The 20,722-nt window shown below is 44.0% G+C and overlaps 1 protein-coding gene across 1 annotated transcript in view; it reads right to left on the bottom strand.

The window, feature by feature from the left end:
• Positions 1 to 1,689: 1,689 nt before the first annotated feature.
• Positions 1,690 to 20,722, bottom strand: part of LOC144729950 (metabotropic glutamate receptor 8-like) — a 248,734-nt gene continuing 229,701 nt past the window's right edge. Inside the window, exons 10-12 of the mRNA XM_078610378.1 lie at positions 8,624 to 8,876; positions 1,888 to 1,949; positions 1,690 to 1,695 (exon numbers count right to left, since the gene is read on the bottom strand). Of these exons, the coding sequence (XP_078466504.1) occupies positions 1,690 to 1,695; positions 1,888 to 1,949; positions 8,624 to 8,876 (321 nt within the window). The remainder of the gene's footprint in view (positions 1,696 to 1,887; positions 1,950 to 8,623; positions 8,877 to 20,722) is intronic.

Below are 20,722 nucleotides of genomic sequence, written 5' to 3'. Positions count from 1 at the left end.
GAAAATCTAAATGTAGTTATTGGTGGTCAGAGCAAGGCCATCAATGCATTGTAATTCAAAACCCAATTTAATCTAGGATAGCTACCCCAATTTGAATCTCGAATTTCAGCAGCGCTCTCCTCTCTAAGCCACCTGCTAATCACCATTAATATGCATTTCCCCCTTCTTTGTGATAAGCAGCCGCCAAGCTAATTGAACACAAGTTATAATGAACCTGCTTTTAATACCATGTTCACAATAACAATGACAACATTTACCTAGAAAATCCTCGCAATACACTCCGGAAGCACGGTCCTCTTTGTGATGTTTGCAACATGTATAATGGGAGGAAATTCGAGTGTTCGGAGAAAACACACACATCCCCAGCAAAAGTACGACACTCAGAGACGAACGTAGATTGGTCAGTAACCTCTTTACTGTCCTGTATCTACACAGGCCACATCTTAACGGTGCACTGGGTGCTTGACGCATGCGGTGATTTTTGAATGACGCACCAGCCTACCCTAAAATATATATAACTGCGGTGATTTGGTGAGATAAATATGGATAAATGGATGATAAATATTGATAAATACACATCGAGATGATCGTATTACCCGTATTGGATGTTGCAACAAGTACAATGAGCCATTGCCTAACCAAGGTTTGTGGGAAATTCAGAGGGCTAGTGGATTGAATGCAAAACACTTACCCTTGTCTCCCGAAAACAAAATCAAAACACGGCTACAGACACGGATTGCCGACAGCATGCAGTAGCTGGAGAGGACTGCACGAAAAGCAAACGCGGAGTACAATGTAAGCGAGATCGCATCCAATGTCGACGGCTGAGCATGGCAGAAGATACCGGATCGTATCGTTGCTCGTTCCGTTTAGCGTTTCACATTCGTTTGAAGTTAGTTTTTCAAATGCATATTTTGCCACTTCCCTCCCACGCACCCTTTAAATAAGGTCACGCCCTATAGGTTTTATTGCAAATTATATACATGGTAAGGTCGGCAAAGAAACAGGCATACATAATATTTAGCAAGCTGAACTGATTGGCATCCTCATTTTCTCTTTCTCCCCGTATTGCTCTCTTTCTTACTCTCTTTTATGAAAATAAGCACGCACGGACAGCAATTTTAATAAATGCCCTATCCTTTGCGGGGCCCCCTTAGCAAAGAGGTCAGTACGCGAGTGAAGCTACAGTGAAATAAATTGTACACTTGCCGAGTGTTTTATAATGCCAACGTAATTGCACCTCTTTACCTGCCATGATAAATGGTTCTTGGCAATTAAATAAATTACCCTTATATACTATACCCTTTTTTTCCCCCTCTGGACACTCACATCGAATAAATAGTCGCACCTCTTTGCCAACGCTTTGAATGGCTGGGTAAACATACATTTTCCCCGCAACGTGGGCTTAGTTCAGCATCTCGAGTTAGACGTGCGTCTAACACACACACACCGAGCTGCACTATTTTTAACATACCATAGTTTAAGTGGCTGACGCTAAAAATAATAATAATCACCCTGCCCTTGGCAATGAAAGCAGAATGTCATTGCCAACACGTGCTGCCATTCTCTAAAGGGATGTTATAATCAAGCATATGCACACTGCCTTTGGCTTCTGATAAGAGTCTAAAATGACAAAGACCCCCCATCCCATTTAGCTCCGTAGACGATATCAGCGCGAGTGCTGTTAGCTCAAGCCTATTGAGGGCGGCACGGCACGCACGAGAATGGCACGGGCGGCACCACGCCTGGCCGCCCGTCGTCTCCTTGGTGCGGTTGGTGTACGGTGATTTTTTCTGCAATATTTTGCCGTCTTTTCTTGGATTTTTTGTTTGCACATAGTCATTTTAAGATGTTTTCTTGTTCATGTTTTTGTTTTTTGTTTGTTGCCGTTGCACCCGATTCAAGAGCCGAATGGCTCACATGGCTATACCTAATAAATGAACTTTGAACTTTGATGTTAATACACTACATCGTGTTGTTATGTTATGCTAAGTCAACCTAAATGAGGCCCAGACCATTGTCAAAAATCTATTTTCCCAGCCCCTGGATTTTGCGTTGGTCATGAATCAATCCAATTTTGATAAGATTATACAGTCGTCACACTGCCCCTTTCAGTATGCACACACACACACAATTCAGTTGGTCTACATAATTTCTAAATACAAAGGCATATGTATCGGCGATGTTAAATCGGAGAAGGGTAAAAACATGAGCGGTGGCGCATTTGACGTTCGTTACGGAGATTCGCGGTTGAAAAACAGCAGCCGCCATAGTTTCCAGCGCAGGTGTGTGAACCATAACATGCGGTGTACCGTCTGCTTCGCAGTCAACGTTAAAGATCCTCTTGGTGCTATTTGACAAAGAGTAGGCCATGTGTGCCAGCAACGTGGGCCAAATGTGCGAAAAAAAATGAGAAACTACTCACAAATGTCTTAATTGGGTAAAGCCACATCACAACATTTCCCCACTGATGACAGATTATACTCGTCTGCGAAAAAGATCGTGCCTTTGTGGTAGCCTTGTGCATAAGAACGACGCAGATACCTAATATACTAAATTGCTATTAAGAGTGTAACATAGCTAAAATACCAAAAGTACTAAATTGCTATCAGAGTGATACATATGTAGTGACGTTAATGGTGTCACTATGGTGTTAGCGCCAGCCACTGTAACAAGAGTGCTACTGTGCGTCTGTCTGGAACCTCTCTCGGGGGCCAGAGTGAGTACGGCATGCGAGCGGGCCCTCGGGGGCATAGTCCTGGTGACGGCCTGAGAGAGGGCAAGTGAGGACGGGGTAGTCTGGGTGAACCCGAGAGGGCACGTGACCCGGACAGGGTAGCGAAGGAGGCTTGAGGGACACGTGATGCTCGGTCGGGATCCTTCGGGAAAGATCCCAAAGGGGGCGTGGCCGAGGGCGGAGCGAGGCCACGCCCAGGAGCATAAAGGGGCGGTCCCGAGAGCGTTCTTGGCTGTCCTCTGGAATCAACCCTCGGTGCTACATCTCTCTAATACGCCTTTTGGCGTCCTCTGGTCTAACACCGTTTTGAGACGAGGCTTAAAAGAAAGCTGTCTCTAGTGTGGACCAATCAGTTTCAAAGACAATGCATGTATTATCAGAGTGTTTTCTTTGTTTGCATTCTGACCACAAGTATTGTGGTTAGTGCAGACACGATTCCTTGTAAAAGGTTTTAGTTTGGTGTTCTAACATCTTAACACAGCCGTTTGTTGCCAGAAAAAAGGGGAAACCCTATTCTCATGAGTAACATTTTTGCAAAGAAACATTTTATTTTCGTAAATTGTTTAATTTGGGATCTCAAAAAGAATTGCATTTAAATGGTTAACCATTTGCAAAATGTGTGTTTACTGCACTGACTACAGGAGTAAGCATTTTAAGATTATTTTTTTAAGATGCAAATGACCGAGATAATGAATGGATAAACGTATGCAATTCAATACAATCACGTGTTCAATTAATTCTGCAAAAAAACCCGAGCTTGTATGTAGCTGAATTGCAGAACATTGCAAGCGCCAGTATGACATTGCTTTCTTGTGCTCATGTATTCACTCCATATATACATAATATTTTCAATCATTCAATCATCACAGGATGACCGTGCAATAGAGCCTAACAGCTCATTCGGCCCTTACTGCTGAAATAAAAGCAATCTATCTACAATCTATTTATCATTTGCCAGCCGAGAAGACACACTCATTGGAGCATCCTAAGGTGAGATGGAGCAATGCAAAGTCACATGCACAAATGAAATGGATTACAGCCACACACGAGCACAGGTAATGATGCCAATATGCATGTGCATTCATGCAGCAGTGGCTAGAGAATGGCTGTTGATTATTATGTTGTGTTCAAAGACAGTGGAGTGTTATCTGAAGACACATTCAGTTATGGCAGCGTATTATATTAAATTCTAGCTGCAGCTGTCATACAACGTCATGCTATATTTAACTCTGGGGTGTGCTGCAACCCATATCTACGAAAGATCCCCTATGTGCAAATACGTATTGGGTGATGTTCATCTCTATTGGTAGTCCTAATCCAGTCGTTGAAATTCCAACTTCTGTTCTCTAAGACAATACACATTCATTTCCCACCAAACGGTGAAGTCTCCGGTGGAACTCACTTCACCGACCCTAGATGGACTATGGACTAAACCTGGATGGTTATTGAACTGATGAATGGCAGCCTGCTGCTCTTCCAGCTGAGCTGTGCCCAGACCATACCCATTATAAAATCAATCTTAAATATCACCTTCCTAATCTTTCAAACTTTTAATTTCATTAGCATGCACGATCCGTGTTATATTAAATCCTCGCTGCAGCTGTCATACAACGTGAAGCACGATAGGTGCATGCATTGCAATTTAGTATGATGAGCAGCTCATAGTCATTACATGAATCCAGAAAATATCTGGAATATTGATCTTACAAACTGCACAAAACAATCCCCATGTTTGTACTTTTTATCGGTAGCAAGCTAGGCAACGTCCGCTACAGGTATTGACAGCTCCTTCAAAACACCATTACAATAGTCTGAGTGAAACAAATCTACGAAAACTAAACTAAGAGCAAAAAAGTCAAGTGTCGAAACCTGAGAAGTAATAAATGTTAGTCCTGGGTACCAGTGGGTGGTGGCACAGTGGGTACCAGTGGGTGGTGGCAAGTGGGTACCAGCGGGTGGTGGCACATTGGCTACCGCACTTCACTACAAAGCCAGAAACCACAATTCAATGCCGTACGTAACTAACATCCTTTGCGGGCATTATCTGGACTGAACCTGGACATTCCCAAGGTTGACTCGGCCTGAAATGAGCACCTGGTGGTACAGTGTCTGAACATCAGTATCGTGCTGCCATTCAGGCTCTGACAGGTGATTGCTGACTCATCATCATGGCTTGGCTTCGCGAACGAAGATCGAGGAAGGACATCCACGTCTTCTGCAGGCACGCTGGTGGCTGACGAGGCCTATGCGGGACAAGCAGGTCCTGCCACAACAGCTGCAAGTATAGGTCTGATCTGGGATGGGTGCTGAGGGATCACGGTTCTTCCTCCTTCTCCTTTTGTCCTCCATACGGGCCCTGCGGGTATCTTCGAAGAAGGAGGTGGCCTGGTGGACTGTGTGCCGCCAGGAGTTGCGATCAGCTGCTTGTGTTGCCCACTGACGGTGATCGATGCAGCAAGCAGTGAGGGACTTCTTCAGGCAGTCTTTGTATCGCTTTCATGGTGCCCCTATGTCGCGATTGCTGACTACACATGCTCAAACAGTCCATAAGAACGTATGAGGGATCTTTGTCTTTGTTTACTTTCAAGATTGTACGTGGTGGAAGTGAAAAGGAAAGCCATGCTAAATGAGATAATTGATCAGGAATTGAGGAAGCCAGTGCAGCCACCTGGAGTTCTTTACTAATGAAAGTGGTGTCTTGCCTTTCTGTTGACAACCCACGCGGTTGCGGTTGTGCTATGTAGCTCTCTGATGTGTTTTCAGGTTGCGATTTGTCAAATTAGTTCCCCGAGAATCTTCCAGCATGCCGATGGACATACGGTACAACCCGAAAGCACATCCGACAGCTATTGTATACCGGAACCAAAAAGAAAACACAGCGTTGCTGTTTTGTTCACAATCTGAAAATCCATGGCCACGTGATGAGCTGTTAGTGTAACAGCAAATATAAAAAAAATAACCCGTAAAAACAAAGTTTTTCACTATAAATCCTTTATATGCGTGTTCAATGGGCCACAACACAGCCCACATTGGTCTTTGAAACGGGCGGCTAGATACCTCTCGTCCTCTGGCTTGAGATGGCTGCCACCTATGGGTCAGATGATTGCCTGCCACCATTAAGCAATTGGTAATTAAATATTTAAACAAATTCCCTAAAAAGTATAACATTTTTGGAAAAAATTTTCACGAAAAGAAATTGTCACGCACAACGAGTCTGTGTGCAAAATGTCAGCTCGATTGAATCACGGGAAGTGGGTTAAAAAACGACCGAAAGATTTGCACCGTCGTAAGCGCGCAAGCAAGCAAGCAAGCAAACTTAATATAAAGGATTTAAAAATGCGGGCCTTAGCATGGCATTCCCATGGCAATGAGGTGTAGAGCGTGTGAGTGCGCTGTCGTGTGCGGTCACAGAAGCCACGGTTACACAGCTCCTCCTTGAGGTGCGTCGGGTGGTTCAGGATATTGTTCATTGCCAGCGGTACATAGCATTAGACAGGTTCCACTGTGATGTTGATGAGAGTGCATGCTTTTAGCATGGCATCGCATGCCAATATTTCATTAGTGTGACAGAATTAGTTTGGCTGTGTTACGGCTAAAAGCCACCACTGGCTTAATGTCACGTGCGGTTTGGGAGAAAGAAAAAACCTAATTAAAAGCATTATACAATTTTTTTTTCTTCTTCATATTGCTCAGGGTCAGCAGAACAGCGAAATATGTCAGGGCATACGGATCTATTTCCAATTAAAACAAGACCTTTAAAATGAGCCATTGCTCGTCAAAAGTGCTCCCGCAGCTTAGCGTTCGTTAGATTCAGACAGAAAAAATATAAAGATCCAGAGTTAGGCCGAGATACTAAGCAGATCAGCATCCTAATCAAGACATAGCCTTGATTCCCACTCATGCACTCATGTCATACAAACACAATTACCTGCCCGCCATTGACATTCTTCTTCATTATAATGCATCATCGTGGGTCCCTTGACCAGCAATTCAGTATGTTACAACCCCTCGTGAGCCGTGGGCAAACATTAATTGACATTTTATTTCCCGAAACTTATATTTTTCAATCATTTTCTGTACCAGATTATTCAATAATTGTCTTATCTGTACTATATAAAAAAAAAATTAAGTATAATATTGTTTTTATGAAAATACGTGTTATAGTTGTGGTTGTAAATGTACTTTTTTACAAATTATTGTACTACGTAAATGTATATAGAATTGTTTTTTTTTACAACACATCTTCACTGGAAAATAATTATAATTCTGTTTCAAAAAAACTAAAAAAATACGACTTCAATGAAAGCACAATAAACAACATATCTGGCATTTAATTAAGGGGAAAAAACCCACACACATATCATTGGTTATTTTACAATTTATGTTCAGTTCTGTGTCTTTGGCTAAGGTCAGACATTCAAGAGCCGCTGTTAAGCTGTCAAAATGTTTTCATGTCCAACTCAACACTATGCTTGCCACTTCTTGCCACTGTCAACAATGCATTTTTGTTTGTCGATTTAAAGTGCTCCTTGAGTATGTAACAAAGCGCACACCATTCCTGCAATAAACACAACGTTCAACCAGTGGCCTCTCTGGGCAATAGTTTGAGGATAAAAAAAAAAACACGATTCCAAATGTTCCTTTTTGGGTGCGATCGTATGGGTAAAATGCCACTCAACAAATGCCACTGTCTGTCATTCACCCTCCTCCACCACCTGACACCGCCAAATAAACAACCGTGTCAATTTGTTGTCCATTGCGATGCAAATAACATCCACCTTACATTTGACCAGTTTTGGATAATGTGAACGGGAGCTATTAGCTCAGTGGGCTTTACTTGGTAAATAAAAAAGTTTAGTTTTTACTAACTCATTGTGTGTTATGGTGCAGCATCACGTGCAATAACATATATCAGCAGATCTCCACCCTGTCTCCCCGCATATAAATATACTCATCAGCATATTGGCTTTCCACACCAATATTGTCTGGAAAGCTCATAGGTGAGGCATTTCAAATAAAAGCCTTTCTTGTGACCTAAGCTGACCAACCCTGGCGTGAGGTAAACTGCGGGCAGCTGACAACAGCAGCAACTTACATCTCAGGGCGCAGAATTACCAACTAAAAACGAGAGATAATCAAAGGGACCAAGCTAAGAAAGAACTCACTCACCCAATCACCCACTCACTCATCCAGGAACGACTAAGCAAGGGATGTAGAGAAAGGAAGCAACTCACCCACTCACTCACCGGGAAGTAACGGGATGGACCAAGCAAGGGAATGAGAGCAGGAAGCGATTCACTCACCCACTCACTCACCTGGGAGTGACTAACCAAGATGATGAATGAGAGAAAGGAAGCGATATTAAGAAGTCCGAAGGCACGGGGTTGAAGAGGAAGGTGTTGAGGTGACACTTGAAGGCAGCGAGAGAGAGAGAGGATGTGGACCATGTGACGTTGCCTGGTGCATTGGTTTCCAGTTGCAGAATGAACGCGTTGTAAGGCCGCACTCATTACACACAAAGCGCTCGCCACGAATGAACCACAGTATCTTGTTGATCTCGTCAAGGAGCATAAACCATCACGTGAACCTTGGTCATCCTCGCAGCAGCTTTTGGCTGGCCATCGAACGAAGACGATCACCGTATCGTGCGGCGCTTTCAGACGCGCTTCTGCGGCCGTCTGGAACACTCTTCCTTGTGGTATTAGGAAGCCACCACAACTATGCACTTTCAAATCTCGATTGAAAACTAATTTCTTGAAAATTGCTTTTTGTATATAGTTTGTCGTCCTTCCCACGCATCTCCGATGATTACGGTTGGCTACGTGCGGTGCAAAAGAAGTTCAACACACACAAACGCACGTGCGCACACAGGGGTGGCTGACTCACCAGCAGCAGTGTCGGCCGTGTTCTCGTACAGCTCCGTCGTCGCCTGGCCGTTGGGTCTCTCGCTCGCCTTGTGGGACAGCTTCTGGGTGGCGGAGGCGGCCGTCACGACGGCTTTGAAGCTGCGCTTGCGCTTCTGCACGTTGAGCTCCGGCCTCAGGAGCACGATGTACACCTTGGGGCAGAAGAGCATCCCCAGCGAAACGGAGGCGCTGAGGCTCATGGCGATGGTGAGCGTGGTTGTCTGGATGCCCAGCTTCACACGCGCGCACGTGCGGGGGAGAAAGGAAGAGGGGCGGACAGAGAAGATGACAAGTTCAGCGGGTTAACAGGAAATGTGTGCAACGGGTAAGTTCGCTCGAGGCTGAGGGAGAGCGATCGGAGGTGGCATTTCAATGTCTGAGATAGAGGTGACGAAATAATAGGTGGAAAAGGTAAAGGGACAGCCCTGCAATTGCTTACTTATGCCACTGCTGCTGAAGGCATACCACTACAGAGAGCTATAAAAGAGCCCCTTCCAGATGGTATGTGGCCTACTCTGGCACACTGCTCATATGTCTTAGTGGAGGCCGGGGAGGGCCTAGTATTTACCCCACCAAACGCGGCCTGCAAGTCGACTAAATGTGGTGAACCCATTTCTACTGCTCGGTGAACAGAGAGGAGGAATTTTGAGATACTTTTCCATCTATTACTGCCACGCTGGGTGATATGTAGTATCAATTTATTCTTAACTGAAAGCTCACCAAAATCAAGTTACTTTAGAATGTTTTTTTCATTGATATGAGATACCACCTATTCTCTATTTTTTCATCTAATTTGTGCAGTTTTGGTTACAATTAACATACATGTAATATTTGTGCATCATCTGCACAAATCACACGTATTCTAAATTCATTTAAGGAAAGCGTCATAGATTGCCATAACACTTGTGCACAATGGCCCTGTATGAAATGTTCTGCATCTGGGGGGGAAAAATCAATAAAATAAACCAAAGTGCCCAAGAAATTCACACACGATGGGAAAAAGGTTCACAAAGCTTTGAAATTCTAGATTTGAAGCTTTCGTGACTGCAAGGAATCATATTCTTAGGTTTTTTCGGTAAAGTCACGTAGGTAAAACATCAAAATTAATTTTGCCGAAAAAACCTAAGAATAAAGCTTTGAAAATAGTTGTACATTATATTTGCTGTACTGTAATATACTGGTCACCTTTACATTGCAGGTTGTATTAGCCATCTAAGAGACGATCTATACACTATATAAATCAGTCTTCAGAGTGAAATAGCAACCAGCTGATTTATAATGTCACATTTTAGAGGAAAGCTTGCATGGAAATATTACACAAGTGAAAACAAAGGTGATTCCTGCTCAAATGAGCATTTTGAGTTGTGCTAATCTCCTGGTGGAAATTCCACATTATTATGGTGGGGGTGAGTATAACCATGGGCCCAATCCACTGTTGACATATCCACAAAGTGGTACTTCATTTATTTACCCTGGAGGGATGATGGACAGAGTTAACCCCCTTAACCAGGATTTGAACTTCTTATGATTGGGATCTGCTGACTCTGCTGCTGATCCACCTGACCAGTTGAATATTATCCGCAGTTATTTGTCATATGAAGTCAACATGAATGACATAAGAACGCAATATTCAGCCCATCTGGATCATCCCCACTTTATATGTCTATCCAGTCACATCACTCTTCAACTATGCTGCCCCATTGCTCACCATCACTCGCTCTGCAACTTTGTCTGCTCTTCTCAAACTTTACACTGGAATAAAATGTGTGCGTCTCATTTTTAAGGAAGCTGATGAAATTCGCCTCCTCAGCACTTTCTGTTGAGATTACAACAGTTTGGGCACCTTCATCTCTCGAGCTGGCACCAACGGTAATCGCACACTTAAGCGACATGACATACTTTGGGCCATTAAAATTCTCCAGGTGCTGCTTTCAAAAGTAATTTAGGAGTAGCCGTGCAATTATGTGTTCAATGACCTCAATTGGCCACACGATTTTTAAGACCCCACCCACATCTTTACGTTTTCTACACATGCAGATGATAGCCACGCATGCACAGATTTACTTTTTACAGTTCAATAAAGAGGTCATATGAGGTATGCTCTCATAAGACGTCTTGAATATTGCCCGTTGTGTTCTAAGCTGCAGAACACCGTAAAGTGCAATACGATGTTGTTTTTCATGCAGTTGAAACAACAGTGCAAGTTTGCTAAATCTCCCCTTCCTCTGTACACCTCGCAGTACAAATGGCTACACACAGCAGGTTGTGTGTGGTGGGACAGAGTGTGAGTTGGGGCGCCACGGCAGTGCGATGTTAACTACCTCGCCTGGTATGCAGGAGGTCGTGGGTTCAATCCAGACCCTGATGCCTGCTGTATATTTGGAGTTTGAAAATCTCTGTCTCTCTCGCCATGGTGAGATGTTAACTACCTCGCCTGGTATGCAGGAGGTCGTGGGTTCAATCCAGACCCTGACGCCTGCTGTATATTTGGAGTTTGAAAATCTCTGTCTGTCTCGCCATGGTGAGATGTTAACTACCTCGCCAGGTATACAGGAGGTTGTGGGTGCAATCGCCATCCTGACGACTATATTTGGAGTTTGCATGTTCTCCCTGTGGTCGCATCGGTTTAAGAATATTTGGCTGATATTAATTTCCACATGATGAACAGATTCGTTGAGCTATCATTTGTGATAGCTGAAAAATAGCTATATTGCTCAGTGGGCCTTATCTTGTAAAATAAAAAAATCGTTTAGTTTAGAATACTCACTGGTATTCCAAGACATCTGGCGAGTGTGGAAGAGTAGGCCAAAATAGTCTCTCTCTCGAGAGTGGCTGTCTAGAGCTCCTTCTGGAGCGGCTCTCTGGAAATCTCGGTGGCAGCAGTGCCATGCTGAGTATATATGTGTGTACAGAGAGAGACACGGGTACTCATCATGCACAGCGGCTGTGAGAGACGCACAGACAGACGCGGGCAGCGTGAGAAGCAGAGAAAAAGTCAGGGTGAGAACATTTTACATTCATTACACAAAATGATGACGGGGAAAGATGACCATTTAGCGCGATGTCTTCTGCGACCGGTATTACGAATCACAACGCGTTCGTGATGGCGTTGTGGGCTCTTGCGAGGATGGCATCAAGGCAATGCGCCCCCAATGACACTATAACGCAAAGTAATAAAATCATTGCAATGTAAAGTGCTGTAACGTTTAAGTGCACATTCCAGCAAATACGTGTGAATTTGAAGCAATCGTAAAAATATAGCACACGTTTTTTTTTACTAGTGTGTATGCTCAAATTATTTCGCACCGTACGTAGCCAACCATGCTAGTGGGGGAGTGCACGTGATTGCAGGGCTGCATCCTTGCGTGCTTTACGTGTCGTGGTTGGGCATCAGTAATCCGGGGTTGATGGAACCCCCACGAGACTTTTTTACCTAAAGGACGGTAGGCCATACTTCTGAAGCAGTGCAGCAATTCGGTGCTTGACCTGCGGCTGGGAATTTATTCCTCTCAACGCCAGGCTTGCTCTTGGTCTCGACTGATTCGTGGATTCTCTTTGGGCAGCCGTTGCCATTGTGCGTGTACGTGCGTGCGTTCTTATTTATCCCTAGGTCGAGGATGTCCCGTCCTCGTTATGGTTTCATGTCTCATTGTTTTCTCATGCTGTGTTTTCGCTTCTCTTTGCCCTGGCTATTTAGTGTATTTTTATTGATTGCGTTTTGTTTGCAGCTTTTATATGCTGTGGCATTTCAAGCAACGAATGCATTGCAAATCCTTAATTATTCTACCTGAGGAGCATTGCTACCCCCACTCCCAGTGTTCATTTGAGCAGGGACGAATGTGGCTTTGACTTGTTAATATCTGAAGTTGATACCTGAACACAGCAAGCAGCAACGTACTCAAAGCCGCGTGTCTTTCTTTTTCTTCTCTAAGCCAGCCGTTCAATTGGTTTGTTTGTGATTGCCACGCGTGCCTGAAACATCTCTTTTTGGCTGCTTCCCCAACACCTGCAGCTCGCTGCTGGAGATACGAATTGTTTGCCTGCAAACGTACGTTCAGTGGGGTGGGCGAGTGAGGTCAAGCAGAGAAAACACTCGGGAAGATAACAAGTCCAATCAGACCCACGTGCACACACACACACACGTGCACACACACACACACGTGCACACACACACACACGTGCACACACACACACACGTGCACACACACACACACACGTGCACACACACACGTGCACACACACACGTGCACACACACACGTGCACACACACACACGTGCAGCGGCAGCAGCAGCATCAGCTGCTTTCCATCGTACGCTGCATGCGGACAACAAAATCAAGATCCAGAATCACATCTCGACAAAATGCCCGAGAAACCCATCGCCTTGGCGATTTGCCCCGTTGATGTTGTTGATAACGTCGTACACTTTGGCATATGTCAGCAAAAAGGCAGACAAAAGTGAGTGTTCACCAACAAATGAATTGCGCTTTTGATATCTAGAGCACTGAAGTTCCACATTAGGCTCACACACTTGATACATCCATCATTTAGACGACATTTGTTTTATCTTGTCAAGAATACAAATTTTCCCATTAAAGAACTGCTTCATGTTCACATTTCTCAGCAAGCAGGTACAGTATTATCAGGGAATTTGGTCAGAGTGTATAATTAAGGGTGGGGGAAAAAATGAACCAATATTTTTCGCGTGAATTTGTTAAAACTTGGAATATATCCCCATCCTTATTATATTTTAACTAACAGGATTGCAATGTTTTTTTTTTCCCTTTCTGTTGCAATTCACGAAATGTCGTTGCAAGATATTACAATCATAATGCTCACAATCTTGTTTAAAAAACAACAACACATTGAATCTAGATTTGAAGTTTGTCCTGCTATATCGGTTCCGCCTGATGATGGTCGCTTGTGTTGCGATCGAAACGTCGTGATTTAATTTAATTTAATTTATTTTATACCTACGTGACTTTACCGAAAGAACCGAAGAGTAACAACACATTCCTTTAACATCTATAAGGCAAAGTAAAAGGAACCGAAAGATTTCGATTTAAAGCTTTCGTGACTGCAGGGATTCATCTTCTTGGTTCTTTCGGTAAAGTCACGTAGAAGGGAAATAATAAAAAAAACATCATAAAATAATTCTCACGACGTTTCGGCCACAATGCAAGCAGCCGTCCTCAGGTGAAGAACAGGTCTGTCGGAAAGACAGCGTCTGAATGAGAGATACGAACAGCGTCTGAATGAGACGCTGTCTTTCCGACAGACCTGTTCTTCACCTGAGGACGGCTGCTTGCGTTGTGGCCGAAACGTCGTGAGAATTATTTTATTATGTTTTTATTATTATTTTATTATTTCCCTTCTACGTGACTTTACCGAAAGAACCAAGAAGATGAACCGAAAGATCTCCTAAACTCAGTGGAGCATGGGGCAGTGTTCAACTCCATCGGTGGACGCAAGTCAGTGATGGATATTCCACATTTCTATGGCAGAGACGAGTCCTCCATAAGATGACCACTGATAACGTTCCATAATAAGGCATTCGTTTAACAGCGGGTATGAAAAACCATTCTTCCATGGAGTAGCTTAGAGTAATGTCGAACATTTAACGGCTGAGTGACAATGGGAGGCAAGGACGCTTGGCATATTTTTTCCAGGACACACTTTGCGTTTCGTCGCGTTAAACCCCGAAGCCAGGAGTGTCCCCCCGCGGCGTCGCATGCTCGTCTCCCACTGTCCCCTGCCTTGCTTCCCCCTTGCACGCTCGTGGCATGAGAATGAGTTGTTGCCCAAGTGTGCACTGCTTACAGCAGATGAAAGCCACGGGGCCTGGAATCCAGCTAGTAAATGTGCTGGCCAGGGCACACGTCTCTCCGCATGCTTGGCATTTGTAATGTTGGACAGGAGGGGAAATGACCTTCTTTGTCTCATAGCAAAAACATATTCTTCAATGACACTGCCCGAAAAGAGAAAAAAATATATAAATAAATAGTTTTTTTCTAGAAATACATAACATATAAATAAATAAAATACATAAGATAGAACCTCTCCCACTGCTCCAAAAAAGGGCCATTTCCCAAAACGTGTTTTTCCTTTTGTGGCAGTTTTATTGATTTATTTTTCGTGAGTTATTGTTATTTATAACTGTGCACCAGTTACATTGGAGAATCACATTTATGTTTGTGCTACGTCTCACGGTTAGCTTGATCGACATTGTGTGGCCATTTGGAATGTTTTGAAGCAGTGGGAACGTGTAGATGTGTGCGTAAGTGGACATTTAGAATTCTGCACTTATGCGCAGCATATAAAACAAAACAGATAGATGAGTATAACGGTGTTGTCATTGTTAAGTGGCATGCCAGTAAATCTCGACAGGATACATATTAGGCATTGTATGACTTTGTCCGTACATATTTGGTAAGCTGCCCAAGAACTGGCTCTACCGAATGCGCTAAGTATAAACTACTGTGAATAAGAAGCATCAATCTGCATTGCGGTGGCTACACTATAGACTATACTGTAGTCAACAGGGCATTTAAAATGCTGTATCTTATCCCATCATATTTTATACTGATAGAGCACCTTAGCTCAAGGCGCTTTACGCAGTTTAAAAGCAGAAACAACAACAACAGAATGGTTCAGACGATAAAGACAGTTGCAAGGGCCGAAGAATGAGTGACCGTAACAGAGACCACGTGGGGTCATGAATGGCCTACAGGGGAAGGATGGGACAGAGTGGAGGGGCGAGGGGAGGAAGAGAATTGGCGATGGAGAAGAGGCGAGGCTTTCAGAGAGGAACAGAATGAGGTTCAGGAGGAGGACTTTTTAATGTACAGGGGCAGTGTTGAGTCTATGGGCAAGTGTTGAGTCTGTGGGCAGTGTTGAGTCTATGGGCAAGTGTTGAGTCTGTGGGCAGTGTTGAGTCTATGGGCAGTGCTGAGTCTGTGGGCAGTGTTGAGTCTATGGACAGTGTTGAGTCTATGGGCAGTGTTGAGTCTGTGGGCAGTGTTGAGTCTGTGGGCAGTGTTGAGTCTATGGACAGTGTTGAGTCTATGGGCAGTGTTGAGGCTATGGTGCAGTGTTGAGTCTATGGGCAGTGTTGAGTCTATGGGCAGTGTTGAGTCTATGGACAGTGTTGAGTCTATGGACAGTGTTGAGTCTATGGGCAGTGTTGAGTCTAGGGGCAGTGCTGAGTCTGTGGGCAGTGTTGAGTCTGTGGGCAGTGTTGAGTCTATGGACAGTGTTGAGTCTATGGGCAGTGTTGAGGCTATGGTGCAGTGTTGAGTCTATGGGCAGTGTTGAGTCTATGGGCAGTGTTGAGTCTATGGACAGTGTTGAGTCTATGGGCAGTGTTGAGTCTATGGGCAGTGTTGAGTCTAGGGGCAGTGCTGAGTCTGTGGGCAGTGTTGAGTCTGTGGGCAGTGTTGAGTCTATGGACAGTGTTGAGTCTATGGGCAGTGTTGAGGCTATGGTGCAGTGTTGAGTCGATGGGCAGTGTTGAGTCTATGGGCAGTGTTGAGTCTATGGGCAGTGCTGAGTCTATGGGCAGTGTTGAGTCTATGGTGCAGTGTTGAGTCTATGGGCAGTGTTGAGTCTATGGGCAGTGTTGAGTCTGTGGGCAGTGTTGAGTCTAGGGGCAGTGCTGAGTCTGTGGGCAGTGTTGAGTCTGTGGGCAGTGTTGAGTCTATGGACAGTGTTGAGTCTATGGGCAGTGTTGAGGCTATGGTGCAGTGTTGAGTCTATGGGCAGTGTTGAGTCTATGGGCAGTGTTGAGTCTATGGACAGTGTTGAGTCTATGGGCAGTGTTGAGTCTATGGGCAGTGCTGAGTCTATGGGCAGTGTTGAGTCTATGGGCAGTGTTGAGTCTGTGGGCAGTGTTGAGTCTATGGGCAGTCTTGAGTCTATGGGCAGTGTTACTCAATGCACATGGGAAGTGTATTCCAGTGGTAGGGTGAAATGAGGCAGAACGACTGAAAACGGAATTGGGCACAGGGAGAAGGAGGGACAGAGAGAGAAGACAGAGCGATGATTGTGAACGAAGAGCATGAGGGGGCGGACGTAAAAAAGAGATGAGCGAGGCGAGATAAGGTGGGACAAGGCCATGGAGAGATTTAGACGAGTGAAAGTTATTTGAAAAGACAGCGATTGTAAACGGGAAGCCAGTCAAGTTGACGAAGGAGAGGCGAAGGATGAGAAGCATCACTACTCTAAACCGTATAAGCCATAAAAAATAATGACAAACTACGCAGAAGGCCACACAGCGTAGGGAGGGTAGTCAATAATGCAGAACCATCCAATAAAAAAATGGGCCGTACACGATAAAACGGTGCAATAAATATGAATGTGGCACCTTCAACACCATGTTCTTATCACGCTTCAACGATCATTGCAGGCATAAGCCACGCAAAATATGGTGGAGATGAGTGTACGTAGATAACTCAATTTGACGTAATGAATGGTAATCATCAGCCAAGCTACCATAATTGGACAATGTAAAAAAAATACATCTGTTCTTCTTATTTGGTGCAGGAAGAATTCAGTAATTTCAATGTAAACGAAAGTGAAGATTTTGGTATTTTTTGACGCAGAGATGCAGTCTCAGTACAGCCAAACACTTTACTACCAGTACCTTGAAGCACATACATAAGCCAGTGCTTCTCATCAGGTAGGAGGTTGAATAACCACCATGCTGGATCGCCCTTGATTCTCATGGCCGCGGACGATTTTAAATCGGGTGACTAATTTGTCGACCCGCTGCAACATGCGCTCAACAAATAGAATGGCAAGTATATTTCGCATCGCTCTCATCATTCACGATGAACGCACACGATTGTTTTTTATACCTCATAGTTTTTGCAACTGAACAAAACAGATCTCAGGCGAAAACTTGGTAAAACATTGTAGCAGTGAACTTTGTAAGGTTAAACGTGACATTTGAATTAAATTGGCACCACTTTTGTAGTTAGTGAAGAACTAACTTTTCAAGTCATTGCCCAGCCTTGACATTTGCTAACAGTAGGCAGACATGCAAAAGGTTAATTAAACATATCGTAACTGATGTTAGTTTAACACGTAGACTTTTCACGACCAGAAAATCCTCTATTATGGACGTAACTGATGTTGGTTTAAATGTGCATGCGGAGGAATTAAGGAATGAGGTAACAAGTCTGGCTCATGAATGAAAAGGAGAAGAATGGGTGAATGAACTCGTGTACAATATAATATGAAATGCATACTTCTTATAATGGCTTTCACCATACATACACACGCATGCATGTAAGTAAAAATCGTATTTTTTAAAGGGATATTCAAACGAAATAACGAATAATTGTACTTTTAGTTAATCATATCCTATTCATATCTAACAATGTAATAACAGGCAAAATGAAAGTTTGAAGTATAAAACTAGAATTATTAGCATTTTATTTTTTTGTATCGAGCCTGAACACATATCGACTGACCTTAAAAAAACTCCACACAAAAGTATCGCTCGGATATCCTGAGATTGAGCCATTGAACGCAACATCAGAATCTCTCAGACTCTGGTTCTGGATGAGAATGAATGCGAATAGCAGTGATAAAGGGTCAATTCCATTGCCAAGTGATACGTTGTCGTGACACAAGTGGACTTGCAGGAAAGCATGCCGCTTATAATGATGGACACAGTTTTGGTACAAGGCGCGTGCGACATTGGCATTCACCGACGTGACAATTGTTGAGTACGCAATTCCCAGTGCACGTCATGGATACGTACAATATGCAAGCCAATCCATGTAGATATTAACACTAATTAATGAAAATTATTGTCGATGCAACAATATTTTTTTTGTTTTGTTATTTCATTGTGCTGCACCTTCATATTCAACAAAGTTACCAAAGCAGTTATAATCTCAGACAGGCACGTGGCCTTTAGAGGGGTCATTGTCTAGTCTCTGTTCATGACCTCTCAAAATAATCAGACAAAACACTTACTCGAAAGTCCAGCGTGTTCAATGCGTGTGTAACAGTCCACACACATTAAAACTGCATCGCCGCGCTTTCAAATTCGCTTCTGCGGCCGTCTGGAACGCTCTTCCTTTTGTTATTCGGAAGCCACTGGGAGCTCTGCACTTTTAAATCATCCAGGTTGAAGATGAATTTCTCTAGAAGTGCTTTTTGTGTTTACAGTGGTATCTCGGTATAAGTCGTTAATTCGTATACCGAAAATGACGTATACCAAACGGAATGTTTCCCATAAGAAATAATGAGAAAGTAAATAATCTATTCCAGAGGAAAAGAAATTATATTTTATGTGGCATATCATACATTAATGGTGTTGTATGACATAATTTAGACACTAATTACTAAAATGCATACAGAAGCCACGTGACCAGCGCTGCTGCCAGCTGCGCTGGTCACGTGACGTGCCTCAACCACGCACGTCGCGCGCGCCTCGACCCGGGAATCCACCCTCCATGGTGGCGGCCCCCCACGCCCCCCGCCCCTCTCCCCCACATCCCCCGCCCCTCCCCCCTACGCCACCCCGCCCCTCTCGCTTTGTTTCAGTCGTGAACGGGGCATACGCGGGTATTGTACGCGGTGACTCATCCCGACCCATACACGTTCTAGCAAACGCGTCGTATCCCAAGCAAGACGTCGTATCCCAAGACATTTTTTTCTCTCGAAAAAACACGACGTATACCAAATTCGACGTATTCCAAAGCGGTTGTAAACCGAGGTTCCACTGTAATTTGTTGTTCTTCCCCCCGCACCTCCGATTAGCACCATTGGCTACGTACGGTGTGAAAGAAATTCAACATACACAAGTACACATACTTACACACGTAGCAGCCCTGTGTGGCAGCTCATGTGTAACGTGTGTGTACAGCTGGTGAAGTTTGCAATGTGTTGTAGGTTGGGCTCGTAGGGATGTCGGTAGTTGTAAGAGTCTGCACAAGGAGAGGACAAGTGCTACTTACGTTTGGGATAGGATAGAGAGTGGTTGGGTTGAAGAGGATAGATATTCGGATGATAGAATGTGAATGTATGTTTGTATGTTGAGCTTCTTTCGTACCGTACGTAGTCAACCGTGCTAATCGGAGGTGCAGATGAAGATAAGTAGGTGAATAAATATAACTAGAATAATTGCTATGTTTAGCCTATATTGAAAGCTCATCCGGAGACTGATTAATATAAGTTAAACGGCTCCACTAGATTTCCTTACCCCGTGTATTCAGCACGTAGAAACACAGGTTAGACGGTGTTTCGTTTGCATATCTTTGTTTTTGTTTATTGAAAGAGTTCACGTTGCATTTGTTCGTTTCACTCCATGAAACCTTGTTGTTGAAATTTGCTAAAGTCTTCATCATCGTCATTACACACGTGATGCCTCAATAATTGTTTTTAACATGGCACGTCTGGTTTTACCACCGATATTATGATTTTTAAAAAAGCAAATTTGGATGAGGCCACGTAATTATTATCTGCTCGTAATTTGTGCAAAATGTTGCATCTCAATGCTTAATTTTGGTTGGGTTGAATTGCTCTTCGACTTGGGCTGTTGCAACTAACTAACAACGGATGTCATCTTAGCTTTCTTATCTACTTCCGCCCCCTGCATCACAAAGCTTCAGTTTGAACTCCATGTGTTGCCTCCCAGCGCCCTCCCCGTTCCTCACAGCGTTGCCTCCCAGTCCACAGCCCGCCCACACACTCACCATGGCCCCTCCCCTCCCTCCATCCCCCGCGACTGTATAATTCCTCGTCACAGCCATCTCTTAGACACACTTAAGCGGTTGTGCTTTCGCTACGTTGTCCCCACCTGAAGAAGGACGCTTGTGTTGCGCCCGAAACGTCGTGATTTAATTTAGTTGTTTTCATTTATTTTATAATAAAAAAATACCTACGTGACTTTACCGAAAAAACCAAAGAGTATACATCATTGCAGTCACGAAAGCTTCAAATCTAGAAGAAGAAAAAAAGAAGTGTCAACTGCCTGTGCGACTATTTCACTTGTCTGGCGACGTCGCTCGTCAGAGGGGGATTCCACAACATACATTTGGCCAGATCATTCCGTGGTCTCATTCCCC

Source organism: Lampetra planeri, chromosome 34, assembly GCF_965212315.1.
Source record: "Lampetra planeri chromosome 34, kcLamPlan1.2.h2, whole genome shotgun sequence".
Lineage (NCBI taxonomy): Eukaryota > Metazoa > Chordata > Hyperoartia > Petromyzontiformes > Petromyzontidae > Lampetra > Lampetra planeri.
The sequence above is the reverse complement of the archived record's forward strand: the minus strand, read 5'-3'. Positions and strand labels throughout refer to the sequence as shown.